Source organism: Castor canadensis, chromosome 14, assembly GCF_047511655.1.
Source record: "Castor canadensis chromosome 14, mCasCan1.hap1v2, whole genome shotgun sequence".
In the NCBI taxonomy this organism is placed as follows: Eukaryota; Metazoa; Chordata; class Mammalia; order Rodentia; family Castoridae; genus Castor; species Castor canadensis.
Genome location: NC_133399.1, coordinates 23,597,954 through 23,614,535, shown reverse-complemented (window position 1 = coordinate 23,614,535; position 16,582 = coordinate 23,597,954). Strand labels below are relative to the sequence as shown.

At 34.8% G+C, this 16,582-nt stretch overlaps 1 protein-coding gene and 1 pseudogene across 1 annotated transcript; both read right to left on the bottom strand.

Annotated features, from left to right (window-relative positions):
• Positions 1-204: 204 nt before the first annotated feature.
• LOC109676465 (olfactory receptor 7E178-like) lies at positions 205-12,850 on the bottom strand. The gene is made up of 2 exons (XM_020152865.2): positions 12,822-12,850; positions 205-1,180 (listed from the first exon to the last, which is right to left on the bottom strand). Exons 1-2 carry the CDS (start codon positions 12,848-12,850, stop codon positions 205-207), a joined length of 1,005 nt encoding a protein of 334 aa, XP_020008454.2.
• Positions 12,851-13,888: 1,038 nt separating this feature from the next.
• Positions 13,889-15,113, bottom strand: LOC141416175 (olfactory receptor 7E178-like; annotated as a pseudogene).
• Positions 15,114-16,582: the final 1,469 nt, after the last annotated feature.

The window sequence follows — 16,582 nt, the reverse complement described above, 5'->3', positions numbered from 1 at the left end:
CATTGTTGTTCAATGATCGTGGTCATTCATTTCAAAAATTGATATTTCCAAATACATTTTATTCTTCACACCCCACAATACTCTAAACCATAATTTTGCTATGTTCCATGGTCAGAAATTAACAACATAACTCTACAAAAATAATATCGTCAGGAGAAAGAATTCACAAACTTAGATATTTAATATTAATCTCTTTGTCCTCAACTACATAGAAATTGGTTTGCTTAGAACCTGACATGAAAATTTTCTGCTGTAGAGCCTCCTCAAGGTATTTAAAATGTCTGTGTTTCTCAGGCTGTAGATAAAGGGATTCAGCATAGGTGTGACAATTGCATACATTATTGAGGACACCACACCCTGTCTGGAAGAATTTGATACAACTGATTCAAGGTACTGTCCAATTGCTGTTCCATAAAATAAACAAACAACAGAGAGGTGTGAGCCACATGTAGAAAATGCTTTATACCTCCCACCTAATGAAGTGATTTTCAGAATACAGGAAACAATTTTATAATAAGAGGACAGTATTATTAAGATGGGGAAAAAGGCAAATATCATACCAAGACAATATGTGATTATGGTTTTGGCAACTGTTTCAGAACAGTCAAGATTAAGGATTATAGTAGGTTCACAGAAGAAACTTGAAATTTCAATGTCCTTTAAGTAAACAAACTCTAAGACAATCAAATTATGCAATTGAGAGTCCAAAATGCTAACTAAGCAGGATGCAAAAACTAGCATGGCACAGAGGCGAGGGTTCATAATGATTGAGTAATGCAGGGGTTGACAGATGGCCACAAACCGGTCATAGGCCATCACAGTCAGTAGCATATAATCCATACATCCAAAGATTATAAGAAAGGACATTTGTGTGAGGCAGCCTACGTAGGAGATGATTCTGTTGTGAGTCTGGATGTCCACAATCATTTTGGGGACTGTAGTGGAGATGAAGCAAATATCAACCAAGGACAGTTTGGAGAGGAAGAAGTACATGGGGGTGTGGAGGTGGGGGTCACAGTTGACAGCTAAGATGATGAGCACGTTCCCAAGCACTGTGATCAGGTACATGGACAGGAAGAGTCCAGAAAGGATGGGCTGTAATTCTGTATCTTCTGAGAGTCCCATTAGATAGAATTCTGGGATATGTGTTAAATTGTGTGGTCCCACATTTCTTTGACACCTTTTGAGATAAAAAGATATAAAAAGTAGAGACAAATTATTGGAAACCCAGAGCTCTGCCTATATTTTAATTCAATTATTCATATTTGAAGTCTATATTCCATCAGGAATATTTCTTAGTTGTCACAAACCATTGTTTCCAGAATTTTTGCACCAGTGGGTATGTTTTATGCAGTAGTGGATCCTTCTATACATATCTCCTTATGGCACTCAGCCGAACTATGTCAGAATGCCAAGAATATCACAAGTAGCAAGCCCCTTGATAACAGAAAAATACAGCATATTATCCAAAAGATATTAGAGAAAAATCACCATTTCCTGTTATTATCATTAACATCATTCTATTTAAATATATTGAGAAGATTTTATATATTTTGTTTAAGTAAGGAACTAGTACAAATTCTTTAGTTTATGTAATATATAATGATTTTGAAACATAGTATTAGGTTATCTGAAGTTCATCTTAAAATTGACAATGCAAATTGTACTGTGCAAGATTTCTTTCTAGAGATTTTCACCATTCCTGGTTTTTCTGATTTTCCTCAGAAAAGAATGTAAATGTTCACCTAAATTTTTATGGTTTTCAAAAGTTACTTGGTATATACTTAATATAAAACTTATTTTCTTGGGTGAATTTTAAAGTTTCTTTAGTTTCTCTTTTTATGTGATCATTTTTATATTCATTCACATGTGTACACATTGTTTGGGCCACCTCTCTCCCAACCCCACTACATGCACGTTAAGCTATGATAGCACTGACCAAAAATATGTAGTAGAGCGTATTGATTCTGCCAATGACTTAAAATAAATAAATGTTCCTAGATACATGTTGGAGCAAAGACAGCCTCTTTAACAATAATGCTGCAAAAGTTGGATTTGCTATGTAGAATACAAATCTAGATATACATCTCTTTCCTTATCAGATAAAATGGATCATATGTTGTAATGTAAGTCCAGAAATATTATAAGTCACAGAAGAAAAAAAGGAAATTACCTAAGGACATTGCATAGACAACAACATTCTGAACAAGATTCCAAGCTGAAGAAATGAGCATAAGAATTGAAAATCCAATTAATCAAATGAAAAGAGTACTTTTGAATCGAGGAAAACAATAACAAGAATGAAGAGAAAACCTATAGAATAGAAAACAATTTCCAACTATTCATCTGACAAGTGGTTGATATAGATAATATATGATTTACTGAGAAAAATACCTAGCCAAAGAATAAATAATCCAACAACAAATGGGCATGCAAAGCATTCAAAGAAGAAATTATAAAGTGTCCAATACACACATGAAAAAGAGTTCAGCATCCTTAGACATAAAGAAATTCAAATCTTAATGATGGCTACCATCAAGAGAACAAACAATAGCAATTCTTGCAAGGATGGAGTGAGGGAAAAACACTCACACAGTATTGATGAGAATTTAAATAACTGCATCCACTATGGAAGTAAAAATGAATGTTCCTGAAATTCTAAAATGGAAATAACATATGATCCTGTCATATCATTCCTGGGCATATATCTAAGGAATTCAAAGTCTACATACAACACAGATTCAGTAACACTCTTGTTTATTGTATTAAAATTCACGAAAGGCAAGTTCATGGACTTAGCCTATGTCCCCATAAACATATGAATGGGGCAATTGTTCAGTCATAAAGAAGAATGGAAATATGTCATATGTAGGAAAATGTGTGGACCTGGATGTTACTATGTGAGTGAAATACGTGAGAGGAAGAAAGGCAAATATCAGGTTTCTGTTATATGTGGAGTATAGATTTAAAAAGAAACATCCTATTTACCCTCATATGTGGAAATTAACCTAAAATATAAATGTATACATAGATCCATACATGATCACATGATCAGATAGATAGACAAATAGATGGATACATAGATAGATAGATAATGATCCTAATAGTGGTACTGTTCGAGAAGACTAAGAGAAAGTGGAAGAGGAAATGAGAATGGCAGAAAGTGAATAATTTTGAAACACACTGTGTCAGTATATGAAGAAGGCATAAAAAACACACTGAAAGCTGCCAAATAATAGGTGGACAGGGGAGATATAGAAAGAGAGAGAAGTAGAGGAGTTTAATCTGACTAAAGCACAATATATACATGTGTGAAATACCATGACAAAATCCCTTTGAACAATTAATAAACACATGAATGATGGACAGAATTATACAACAGGTCCAGCTTGGGTATGAATGTGTGAGGTGAATGAAGAGGAAGAAAGAGGGTGAATATGGTCCATGTGCTTCTTTTACTTGCATGAAAAAGAACAATTAAATGAGTTGAAATTGTTTTAAGAATGGAGGTAGAAGAATGAAGAACAATGAAGTGAGTGTGTGAATCTACCCAGGATACATTGTAAGAATATATGGAAATTTCAAAATGAAGAACTCTTTTAGAACTAGTATAAGTTAATAAAATACAAAATCAAAGGAAAATAACACAAAATAAAATAAGAAACCTAGTAGATCTAAAGAAAAAGTGGACATTAACATCAATGTACTAGCAGGAGGTGGTAGGGGAAAAAGTGCAGGTGAACATGAGAGGAATATGATCAAAGTAAACTGTCTCCACGTAGGGAGAAGTCATAAGGAAACCCATTTCAAAAATGCAAGGAGGCTGCAAGAGCAGGGAAAAGACCTGTGCAAACATGAAGAGGAAGTTTCACTGTGTTTGCAACAGAACTAATTATATTTACAACTGAAATTTTCCCAGGACATTTCTGTACTTTTTATCTCTGCATGATTTTCCTCATCTTCACATTTCCCTAAATGGAATATTTAAATGTAAAAATTTATGTTTTCTTGTTTTTTTAACCTATATTTTACCTAATATTCGTTAACATAGTATACAAAAATTATAACCTATGAAATGTACTAGTTTTCCTTAGCAAACTCTTTTAAGTCTCTCTGGGAAGCAATACATCTATTTCCAATGCCTTTTTAAAATTAATCTTTAACACATATTAATCATACATATGAATGGGATTTACTGTCATATTTGGAGGTATACATATATCATGTATCAACCATATGTATCCAGCCTTCTGTTGTGGCATTACCAAAGACAAAGGAATCATTAGCTTGTAACTATTATTACAATAATCCTGTCAAAATTATTGCACTTCTCTTATGTGACACAAATTACAATTTGTATATAAAAGGTTATATGAGCATATTTCTCTAATTTCCAATAAATAGTGTATATTCAAATTTACTATTAATCACCTATTTTTGTTTTGCCAATAAAGAGAGTATCTTTATCATGCATGTATATTTCTCCTGAGATGTACATAAGTATACACTGAATATTATTCACCAATAATTAGTTTATGACATTGCAACAAGAATCCTGTACAAAGATTGATATTTCCACATGAATTCTGTAGAAGAGGAAGTTTCTGGGGATTTGAATCAGAAAAGGAGCTCGTTTTCTCTGCTATCATTGAGCTGCTAACATGAACAAAAGATGTGTGAGTCTCTCCATCTCTTTCTACTTCTACAGCTTGATGAAAATGGAGAAAATCACCACTTCCACACAGCATACATTGCACCAAAGGAAGTGACTAATTTAATAAATATTGATCTTTGTGTTTTTAGAATAATAGTGAATTTCATCAGTATGAAAATAATGAAATTATTGAGGATTATGGTTTGCAAACAGCACTGTAGTGGTCCGTGGAGCTCTACAGTGTCTCACTCAGACATGGGGTTTAACTCCACTCTTCTCATTGTGCTCACTTTTTTATTATTCATTTATTCACTTGTTCTTACGTTGTTTGGGTCATTTCTCCCTCCTGCCCAATTTTATTCATTTCACCATGAAAATCTCTGCTATGTTTTTGAGTAACTGATTGACATAGATATGATTTAATAGGTTATAAGGTTAAGGTTCCATGACATAGACAGAAACAATAGCTATTTTATTTTTTCTCTACTTCTGAGGGACATTCCAGAAAGTGATGAAAGTGAGGACAGAAAATCACAAAATGTGTTGAAGCCACATTAATTGTAAGCAATTACTGCGAACTATGGAAGGGTGTTTTCATTGGTAAACACAAAGATTTTTTTGTTTCATTACACTTTTGTGCCAGAAAATTATGGCTTTGAAGAATCACAATGGAAAGTGAGTGATTCTTCAAAATATACACAAATGCAAATATAAAATTCCCTCTTTCAGAAGTAGGTAAATGATAACTTCGGATCACATAATATTTACTTTAATCATTTTGACATTTAATCTTATCACTATTAATAGTAGTATCTAATTTTTGTTTATTTTATACATATATCACACATTAGCTGTGCATGTAGCATCCATTATCTGTTTAAGCCTTTCTCAGGTATGAATCAACTTAGACAGTAATGATGATTCTCAGAGATATTAGCAAACATCCCTTTATTACAGTAATGATATATTGGGTAGGCAGTTTTTCAGATTAAATTACCAGATCTGTTTTCAATGTACTAAATAAATTCATTATTTCCCAGTAAAAACAAAGTTTTAAGTAGAGATCCAAAAGTCTTAACCACAGGTATACCTGAGGTGCATTTTCTCATTCCATTTTCCTAAGTTGGAATGAAACCAAGACCTGAATTTTATCATTTTTGAGATAGATTGAGCTGATTACAACATGCAAGAAATATGTGGGCAGTCTTAATGGTATCCTAGAGTGTGGGCACTAGAGGTCTGTGTTCAGTATCAAGTTCTTTCTCTTTTTGTGATGTTTGCCTGTTATCTGTGGCTTTACTTCCTGTATTGATTCATCTGGTGACACACTGCACAGTTTTGTGGCCAATAAGGGTTCCCAAAATAACAGTGGACAAGGGAACTCTTCCTGAAGTGGTAGGAAATGAGACAGCTCTTTGAGTTTTTAAAAGGGGCTTTCAAGGTCTTCAACCTGCCAAGATTTCCTTCTATATAACTCTGTGTCCATAAGTGGATAGCTCATTTCAATCATCACTTCACTTTTTTTCTCTAAGAATATACTACAGGCTACATTTAACATGCTCTATCATTTTCTGTAAGATAATAATGTGGACACCTAACTAGACAAAGCACATGAAAAGAAATAACCTACATAGAGCATAGATCTCAGTAACAATTCATGAGGTTATAGTTACTATCATCCTCATCCTTATCATCACCTTCAAAATCATTTTGCAGAGTTTAGGAAAGAGTTTGGAAGGACACATTTTCTGCTATTGTGAATCAGGCTTCTGTGGAGTGCAAAACCTTATAGGTGGAAAGCAGATTTTAAGTAAGTTTTCTGTTACCCACATCAGAACAAAAAATATAAACTTCACAGTTCTCATTACCAATACTTTTAATATTTATATCCTCCATCTGACTACTCAAAATGTTGTTTGTCCTCAACATTACTTTCAACAGTTTTTCCCACATCTGTCATTTCTGTTAGTACATACAGCATTGAGTTGCTTCTCTGCTGGGTCATGACCATGAAGTGCAGATCTGAAAACCCTCTCATGCCTGAGATCCAATAAAATCTCAGGTTCTATCTTCAGAATTGATATCAGCAGAATGGCAGATAGGAGCTTCCTGATGCAGTCAGATATTGAGGAGGAGACACTGCGGGAGACAAGTGACTGGAGACATCAAACAGCAGGGCTCAAAGGACAGGCTGAAGGACTCTCATATTACCTTTCATGTTCAATGCATGGCACTCATAATTAGCATAATTGGTCCAAGTTACGTAAATCTCTTAGGATTTACTAACATTAATGGAGAAAGAAGTAGGAAAAAATGAATGCCCAAAAGAGATTTTGGGCTTTTCCTTTACTAAATCAAAGTTTTGATATAATAACTTTTTCTTTCACTTCTGTCTTGTCTTATTTCAAATTTATTGGGACAGCATATGGATAACAAAAATCTGCTATTTTAACCATATTTGGCACATGTGTCAGTGGTAATAATTACATTTACATTATTGTTAAAATATTGACAGAATATGTCAGGGAAATTAAAAACTTTTCCAAACCAAAAATTCATACTCCTTTTTGCAGAATTCCCTACTCATCCCATTACCCAACGCTGTCAACCAGTATACAAGATCAAAAATGGCTAATAACAGTGATTAAAACAGCACATGAGTTTAAAAGCAGAACTTGGATGGGTGGAATCAGTGTGGGAGGGCAGATAAGAGAGGTTAGGGGGAGGTGAAGAGATTCAGCACAAAATGCATGTATATGTATGAAGGTAGCATAATGAAACACCAAATACTGTTTGAAAAGGGGCAGATATAATGGTGGGGTGAAACTTGTTCAAAGTACACTGTATGCATATATGGAATTTTTCCACTGTGATTCACTTGTACTAATATTGATTACTATAAATTTTAAAAATAAAGTCATGAAAATTTAAAAAATTGTGTGACAAATGGCATGATTTATAAGCCTAGATATTCTGTCTTATTGCATTTTCCAAACTATATTCTAAATGCATGTCTGTAGGTCTCAGATTAGATTGCTGTGTATGGAGCCTCCACAGGACACTTTTGATATTTGTGTTCCCTAGACTGTAGATAAAGGATTCAGTATAGGGGCTACCACAGAGTAAATCATTGAGGCCAGCAACTATTAATGGGAGAATGTGATACAAATTAACGTTACAGTGCTTCTCCCATAAATAAGCAAATTACTCATGAGTGAGACAAATAGACAAAGGTTTTATAATTTCTACCTCATGGGATTCTCAAAATTGAGGAAATGGTTTTCCTTTAAGGGTAAAAAAGACCCCTAACATGGGGAACATATGACACCAACAATAAAATTCATTGTGATGAATTGGAGAAGTTTTCAAAGCAAGCAACATTAAAAATTTGGACAGGTTGAAGAAAGAAATTTCCATAACTCTGAAGATTGTAAATAGTAAAGCAATAAAAATTCACTGATGGGAGTCCAAATATCTAGTAAAAAGTATGCCAAAAGTAGATGCAATTGGAGGACATCATGTTAAGTGATGTTAGCCAGGACCAGAAATACAAAAGACACATGTTTTCTCTCATACAAGGAAGATAGCTCCAAAGATACACATATACACAAAAACAAGCATGATCATATAAAAACTCCCATGTAGAGCATGTTTTTAATAGCAAAATTACTCTATGGAACTCAGAGAAAGAGAGAAAGGAAAAGAGAGTGATAGAGCATCAGTAATATCAAATACCATAAGATGTGAAGGTAGAAGATAGAAAGATGTGTATTGAAAACAGCTGAAAAATGGGGGAGGGAGGTAAAGGGGTAAGGGAGAGTATTTGAAGGGATTGAAAAGACTAAATGAAAGCACATCTACAGTGGGCATACATTGAGTCACCCCTTTGAGCATCAACCCAAATATTAATAATGAAAATCAGGACTGTAAAACAGGCATAGTGTGTGCAAGGTGTGTACTCATAGGAGGGAATAGAGTGAAATAAGGAGATTAAGGTGGTGGCATATTGTTGATTAACTTCATATACTTATACGAATCAGAACTTAAAAAGTTCTTACACTGTTGGTGGTAATGTAAACTAGTACAACCACTCTGGAAAAAAATTTGGAGGCTACTTAAAAATCTAGACATTGATCTACCATTTGATCCAGCAATACCACTCTTGGGGATATACCCAAACGACTGTGACACAGGTTACTCCAGAGGCACCTGCACACCCATGTTTATTGCAGCATTATTCACAATAGCCAAGTTATGGAAACAGCCAAGATGCCCCACCACCGATGAATGAATTAAGAAAATGTGGTATCTATATACAATGGAATTTTATGCAGCCATGAAGAAGAACGAAATGTTATCATTCGCTTGTAAATGGATGGAATTGGAGAACATCATTCTGAGTGAGGTTAGCCTGGCCCAAAAGACCAAAAATCGTATGTTCTCCCTCATATGTGGACATTAGATCAAGGGAAAACACAACAATGGGATTGGACTTTGAGCACATGATAAAAGGGAGAGCACACAAGGGAGGGGTGAGGATAGGTAAGACACCTAAAAAATTAGCTAGTATTTGTTGCCCTTAAGGCAGAGAAACTAAAGCAGATACCTTAAAAGCAACCGAGGCCAATAGGAAAAGGGGACTAGGAACTAGAGAAAGGTGTAGATCAAAAAGAATTAACCTAGAAGGTAACACACACACACAGAAATCAATGTGAGTCAATGCCCTGTATAGCTATCCTTATCTCAACCAGCAAAAACCCTTGTTCCTGTTATTGCATTTACTCTCTCTACAACAAAATTAGAAATAAGGGCAAAATAGTTTCTCCTGGGTATTGAGGGGGTGGGGGGAGAGGGAGGGGGCGGAGTGGGTGGTAAGGGAGGGGGTGGGGCCAGGGGGGAGAAATTACCCAAGCCTTGTATACACATATGAATAATAAAATTAAAAAAAAAAACAATGCAGTACATGTTTCTCAATGTTGCTTAAGGCCATAATACTAGGTATGTGGGAAGCAAATGTAAAATGATCACAGGCTGAAGCCAGTCCATGGTAAAAAAGCACAATATGAGTTCTGAAAAATAATTATAGTGAAAGGGCTGCAGTCATAGGTGACATGACAGAACACTGGGCGAGCAAGTGCAAGACCCTTAGTTCAAACACCAATATGAGCAAAAATATATTAACTCATTCTCCCTAGGGGTTCTCATTGACTTTGATAAAAATATTTTCATTTGGACAAATCCCCATTGTATACTGAAGAACCCAGGACAGTGCAATAATGGTAGACAGTTAATCAGTGGCTGACTGAACTTGGAACATTAGTCTTAGAGCTGTGAAATGACTTAACAATCCAAGAGTAGAAAGCCATTTGACTACCTTGCTGTACCATAGTTGTCAGGTTTCCATCAACACTGGGGATCAACCACGAGTCCAAAATAATCACATTTCTTATACTGTTTTCTCTACTTTATTTTGAGTAATATTAAAATTCCAGAAACATCAACCCAAGCAAAATCAGTAAGGATAAGTAACTGAATGCGTCAGCTCCCAACTCTTTGCTATACGCTCAGAAAACTCTTAGGAAAATTCAACTGGATGGGATTAGAAACACAGCTGCCTTGACAATGTGGAGGCTCCTGACAGGTACACACGTTTAGTCAGGGGCATGAAAATGAGCATAACATAAAGATACATTTTGTTATAAAACTCCATTTTTGCTATATAATGCTAAACAAGTTTCAAATCATGCTGATAAAGTATTTCAGGTAATGAATAAAATTATAATGACAGAAAAATAAAATAACTCAGATACCCTGGCAGGTAATTTGAAAACCACATCTTATATTTCCTGGTGCTTAGTAAAGTTTCAATAAATATGAACTATTGTTTCATTCAATATATCCCATTATCCATTCTAATAGATTAACATTTAATGCTTTTTACGTAAGAAATTGTATTTTATAAAGTTTGAAATATTGCTCAGGTAATATGAGTTCTTGTTATCACTGCATGATTCCATCATCCTGTATAGTTGTCTCTAAAATTAGAAACATTTAATTGCTTTGGTTAATAGATTTTTCTCTCAGAGTTTCAATATCAATATTCACTTTTGAGTCCAGAAGGATAATTAAAGTTCATCTATATAGCATAAAACACAAAACCTATACCCATGAAATGTACTAGTATCAACAAGACGTCTTAAGTCTTGTTGTGAAGTATGCACATCTACTTCAAAAGCTTTATCTGACACATGACATTACCAGAGGGAGAAGGATGTCATTTAACTTGCAAGTTCATTACTAAGAGAACACATTCAAAATTCTTGTGGCTTTGTTCACCTCACAGAAGCAGGAATTATTTTAAAACATGAGTTTACTTATTTATTTATTTATCTATTTATCTATCCATCTACCTATCTATTGATTGATTGTTGGCAATACTGAGAATGAATGCAGGTCCTTAGGCTTGCTAGGCAAGTGCTCTAGCACTTGAGCTCTGTCTCCAAAAACAAGTGAGAATTTTTAGGAGGAGAAAGTTCTCTGATTTCCAGTGAATCCTGCCTTTGCAATTTTACTGTTAGTCACATACTTTTGTTTTTCCAACAAAAGTGAAAAACAAAGTCTCAAGTTCAATCACCATATTGGTAATAAATGTCCTATCCTCTTGCAGTAATAGGAAACCATATCTTCAAGTAGTAAGACTTTTTTCTAATCTTATCCAGAGTAACCATAACATTACTATTAATAATATGTAAATTTTCTTCCTTTATGCATGCATTACTTTTGTGCAATATGAGAGAATGAATTCAAGGCTTCACACTTGCTAGGCAAGTGCTCTACCACTTGAGCCATGCCCTTAAACCTTCTTGTTTTCATTTAATTTTTGTACAGTGGATCTTATCCATCAGTATGGTTAGAATGGCTTTATATTTGCAATCCTCCTGTCTCAGCCTCTAGCTGAGATTACAGACATAACCCACCACACCTGGCTGCATCAATCACATATTAATGAAAACATAGCATCCGTTATGTGGTTAATGCTTACTCAATACAGTTGAAGCCACTAGATTTCAATAAAATGATAGTGCTGTCTCTAAGAACTACTAATAAACTGCTTACTTCTGAGAAAATATTAACAGATCAGGGAGGATATAAAATTAAATTGTAAGACCGTGTGTCCAATGCAGTACATGTTTTTATTGTTTTCCAGACAGCATATACTTTTAAACAAATCCAAAGGTCTCACCCATAGGAACATCTCAGGTAAATTTTTAACTGTTCAATTTTCTAAATAAAATCTAGTCAGAGAATATTATGTCCCCTTTAGAAGTTTCTTGGCTAATATGAACAAATTGGGAAGTGGAAATCTACAAGAATATCCAGAACTTGCAGACAGGAAGACGTCTGAAATGGATTATCATGTGCCTACTCTTCCTGTGATTATTTCCTATGGTCTATGGCTATCCTTCCTATATGGGATGCATGGTGCCACTTACTGCTCTGCTCTGTGATCTATGAATAATCCAAAAAAGGTCATAGACAGTGAACAAGAGGTTTCTTCCATGTGTGAGGTGGTAGTGAAATTGCTTTATGAGTTGTCAAGGAGGCATCTTTCCAAGATTATCCTGGTATGGTACCCTGTGGCCGTAAACCACCAGCCAACGGCAAACAAGGATTCATCCATTAGTATCTAAACCTGTATGTTATTTTCCATCAAAATAAATTGTATGTTCATTTTGTAAGTTCACAATCATGTGGGGATATTTAACCACAGGTGAAGCATGTGAAATGAAACATACATAGAACACACAACTCATGTTCTATGGGAACACATGGGAATTTCTGAAAAAATGGTCTATAATGTTGTGTTTACCGTCATCCTCATGCTCATCGTCACCTTCAGTATCCTTAGTACACTTAGGAATCAGTTTAGAAGGGACCACGTATTTCTATTTTGGATTAAACATCTATTGCAAGTAGAATCAATGTGGGTGAAGAGATAAAAAGGATTAGCTTCTCTGGTACCCCAAACATTACTAAAATAGAAAATTTGGAGTGCGGGTTTTTATATTTTCACCCTCCCATGTGGCTCTGAAACTCTCATGCTTGTTTTCATAATGATGATACATACTTCCATGATAGTTTTGCACATTTATCACTCAGCACTTACTGGATGATGCTACTATTCTGGTTGGTCATTACCAATTCATGCAGAAATGAAGACCTTCCTAGGCCTAGTGTTCAATGAAGGGCCAGTGGCTCCCCACAACATAGGTCTGTGTACCGTGTATGACAGGAGCTTTGGAAGTGGGGACAGGTAGGTAAACAACTATACCAGAGATATCAAACTCAAAGCTCAGTGTATGAGGTAGCTATTGCCAATTATGTGACCATGAAGCTCAATGCAAAGAGCCTATTAACAGTTAAATTTGCTGATATATGTAAAATCTCAAAGGGATTTCTAACAACAATAGGGAAAGATAAGAAAATTAATGTCCATAATTTTTCAGCTGATACTCAATTCCAGTAAAGTTCATGTGTTTTTTTAACCTTATTTTCTGCTTACTGTTTAAAAGTTGATCAGCTTTTTATATACATGCCTGGAAAATATATATCACAAAACTAGTCATTTTAAGCATCTTAATCCAGAACACGAGTATTATTTATTGCATTTATTATGTTGTTATCTATCAATCCCATTCATCCCCAGACACATCATTTTCCACAATGGAAACTAACAACATTTTAAAAATTCCTTGCCCAACACAAAACCCAGGCTATCATCATAATGCTACAAAAAATTATGAGAATTTAAGCTCTGGGAGTACAAAAATATTATGACCAAAACAGTGGACTTTAAAATGTAGATGTTAAGTTTTATTTTTTATCAAAATTATATCTCAAATATATGATATTAGTAATGGCAAGTGTGGCATTAATATACATGCACACCAAGTTGGGATTAAAAATAATGAAATACTAAAAAACATTTTTTGAGATTTTTAGTTTTATACATGTCTATTTTCTCACTGCTATTAAGTTATGATAAAATATCTGGTGAAGATTTCTACTTTTTGCCAATGTATATAAATAGGCATAATGTCAACTTGTTAAATTTTATTGCTTCTTCAAAAGTACATTAAAATGGATAAATGTTCTGATATTACACTATTGTATTGTATAGACTAAATAGGGCATTTTTAATGTCTCTGTTCCTTAGGCAGTAGATGAAGGGATTCAAAGAGGAGTGACCACAGTGCACATCACTGTAGGCACTGCACAGTTTCTTGGAGAATGTGATATAGCTGATCCAACATATTCTCCAAGCCCTGCTCCAAAAAGTAAGCAGACCACTGACGAGTGAGACCCATAAGTGGAAAAGGCTTTATATTTCCCTCCTGATGATGAGATTCTGATAACTGAGGAAATGATTTTATACTAAGAGAAAAGAATCCCTAAGATGGGGAAGAAACCACATACGGTACCAACAAGATAATTATATTACTGCTGAAGGTGTCATTACAGGAAAGACTAAGTACTTGTGAAAGGTCACAAAAGAAATTGGAATTTCCACTTCTTTGAACTTTGCTATCTGTAGTACAACCAAAACATGCAGCTGCGATTCTAAAACCTACCCAAAAAAGGTAGCAGAACTGAGAAAACACAGAGATGAGGACCATGATAGCTGGGTAATATAGGGGATGACAGATGGTCAGAAACAGGTCATAGGCCATCACAGTCAGAAGCTTCTCATCCACACATCCAAAAAAGACAAAAAAATACATCTGAGTCATATAGCCAACATAAAAGATGGCTCTACTTTGAATCTGAATGTTCACAATCATCTTTGGGGCTGTGGTGGAGACAAATCAGATGTCAAACAAGGACAAATTGGAGAGAGAAAAAGTACATGGGTATGTGGAGGTGAGAGTCAGAGCTAATGATGATGAGTAGGTTCCCAAGTACTGTGACCGGGTACATGAATAGAAGTAGTCCACAGAGGATGGGCTGCATGTCTGGATCCTCTAAGAGTTCCATGAGGTGCATGTGCTTGGTTTTGTGCTACTACAGTGCTTACACACCTTTTGCAAAAGCAAATAAGAAAATGGTACTATTCTGTACATAAAGTGATCAATATATTGACAGAGAGGGATTTTTCCCTTTCATTTTTTATCATCATATATTACTTATACAGTAGGCTTCATACGCTATCATACCAGGGGGTTAATTGTAACATTTATGTATGTGCTTACAATGTATCTTAACTAAATCCACCCCTCTATAATTCACTTTTATCCCCTCCGCTTTCTGAAAACAATGTCAACAGGTTTCATTGCTCAATTTTTATACATGTAGGCCAAGTACATGGACCATATTTGCCCTCTTATCCCTCTCCATTTACCAACACCCCTTCCAGTGGTATATCCCTGGTACAAGACTGTTTTACCTTCCTGTCCTTCATTTGGGAGTGTATATTGATTATTAAATGAGATTTCACCTTGGTATTGCACACATGCATATATAGATTAACTCATTCTATTATTAGCTGTTTCTCTATTGCCCAGGTCTCCTATTATTCAACAACTTACAATGCAATTTTATTGCATTGTAAAATCTGTCATAGGCAGATTTTATTTTCATTTATATTTTGATATAGGCTCTATCTATATTACTCAGGATGTTCTCCAAGGTGGAGCTTCAAGTGATCCTTCAGTCTAAAACCCATGAGTGCTAGGATTATGGCTGTGTTCCAATGCACACATCTCTTTGTATATATTTTGTTACTTATTTTGAGACATGGAATCACTGTGTATCCCACATTTTCCTCAAACTTTCAATCCTCCTCTTTACCATCTACAGTGCTTGGAATATAAACAGAATCCTCCATACCTAATCGTAAATATATTTAATAAAGTATTCATATGTGGAGTCTTCATACTTGAGGTCTACACATCTTCATCATTGTTAAAAGCCTAATCTTCTTGAGTCTCTTTCATTAGTGTTTTCTGTATATTTCTCACCACCTTCTATATATACACCTTCATGACAGACATGCAATTGAACAATATTTGAGACAACAAATATTGGCCGTAATAAGTCAATGTTTATAGTATGATACAGTCTACTCTTCCAAAGAAGCAGTTAAGAAATGATATTCTCCTTTTTAAAAATCTAGTAAGATACACTGAATTATGGACAAATATGCCTTATAGTATTATAAATTTCTGTAACTATATATATATACATATATACATATATATTATATAGGAGTTAAAACTGCAACTGATGAATAATTCAAGAAAATGTGAAATATATACACAATAGTGTTTCACTCAGCCATAAGCAATAAAGATGTGGTTTGAAGGCAAGTGGATGCAATTGGAAGATATCATGTTAAGTGAAGTCAGGCTCAGAAACACAAAGACCAAATGTTTTCTCTTTGTGGAACATAGATACAAAAGATAAACATATACTCAAAATTCTCATGATTATCTACAAATTTATATGTAGAAAATGTTTGCAATACTGGAACTAGTCTATGGAACTCTGGGAAAGAAGTAAAGGAAAAGAGAATGACAGAGCATCAGTAACTCATAAAACATAACATGTTCAAGTGAATCTAGAGGATATAAGGATGTGCATGGAAATCTGCTGAAAAATGGGGAGTGGGAGGTAAACGGGTAAGGGAGAGTAATGGAAGGGGTTGAACAGACCAAAGTAAAGTAGACTCATAGTAGAGATACACTGAGAAACACTTTTGGAGATCAACATAAATATTACAAAATGAAAGTCAGGACTGTAAAATAGGTACATTGCTTATGGGGGTACTACTGGGAGACAGAGAGGGTGATTGAAGGAGATTAAGGTGAAGGTTTATGGTTGACGGACTTCATATATGAAGTAGAGCAAAGAAACCTCTTGAAATTGCTT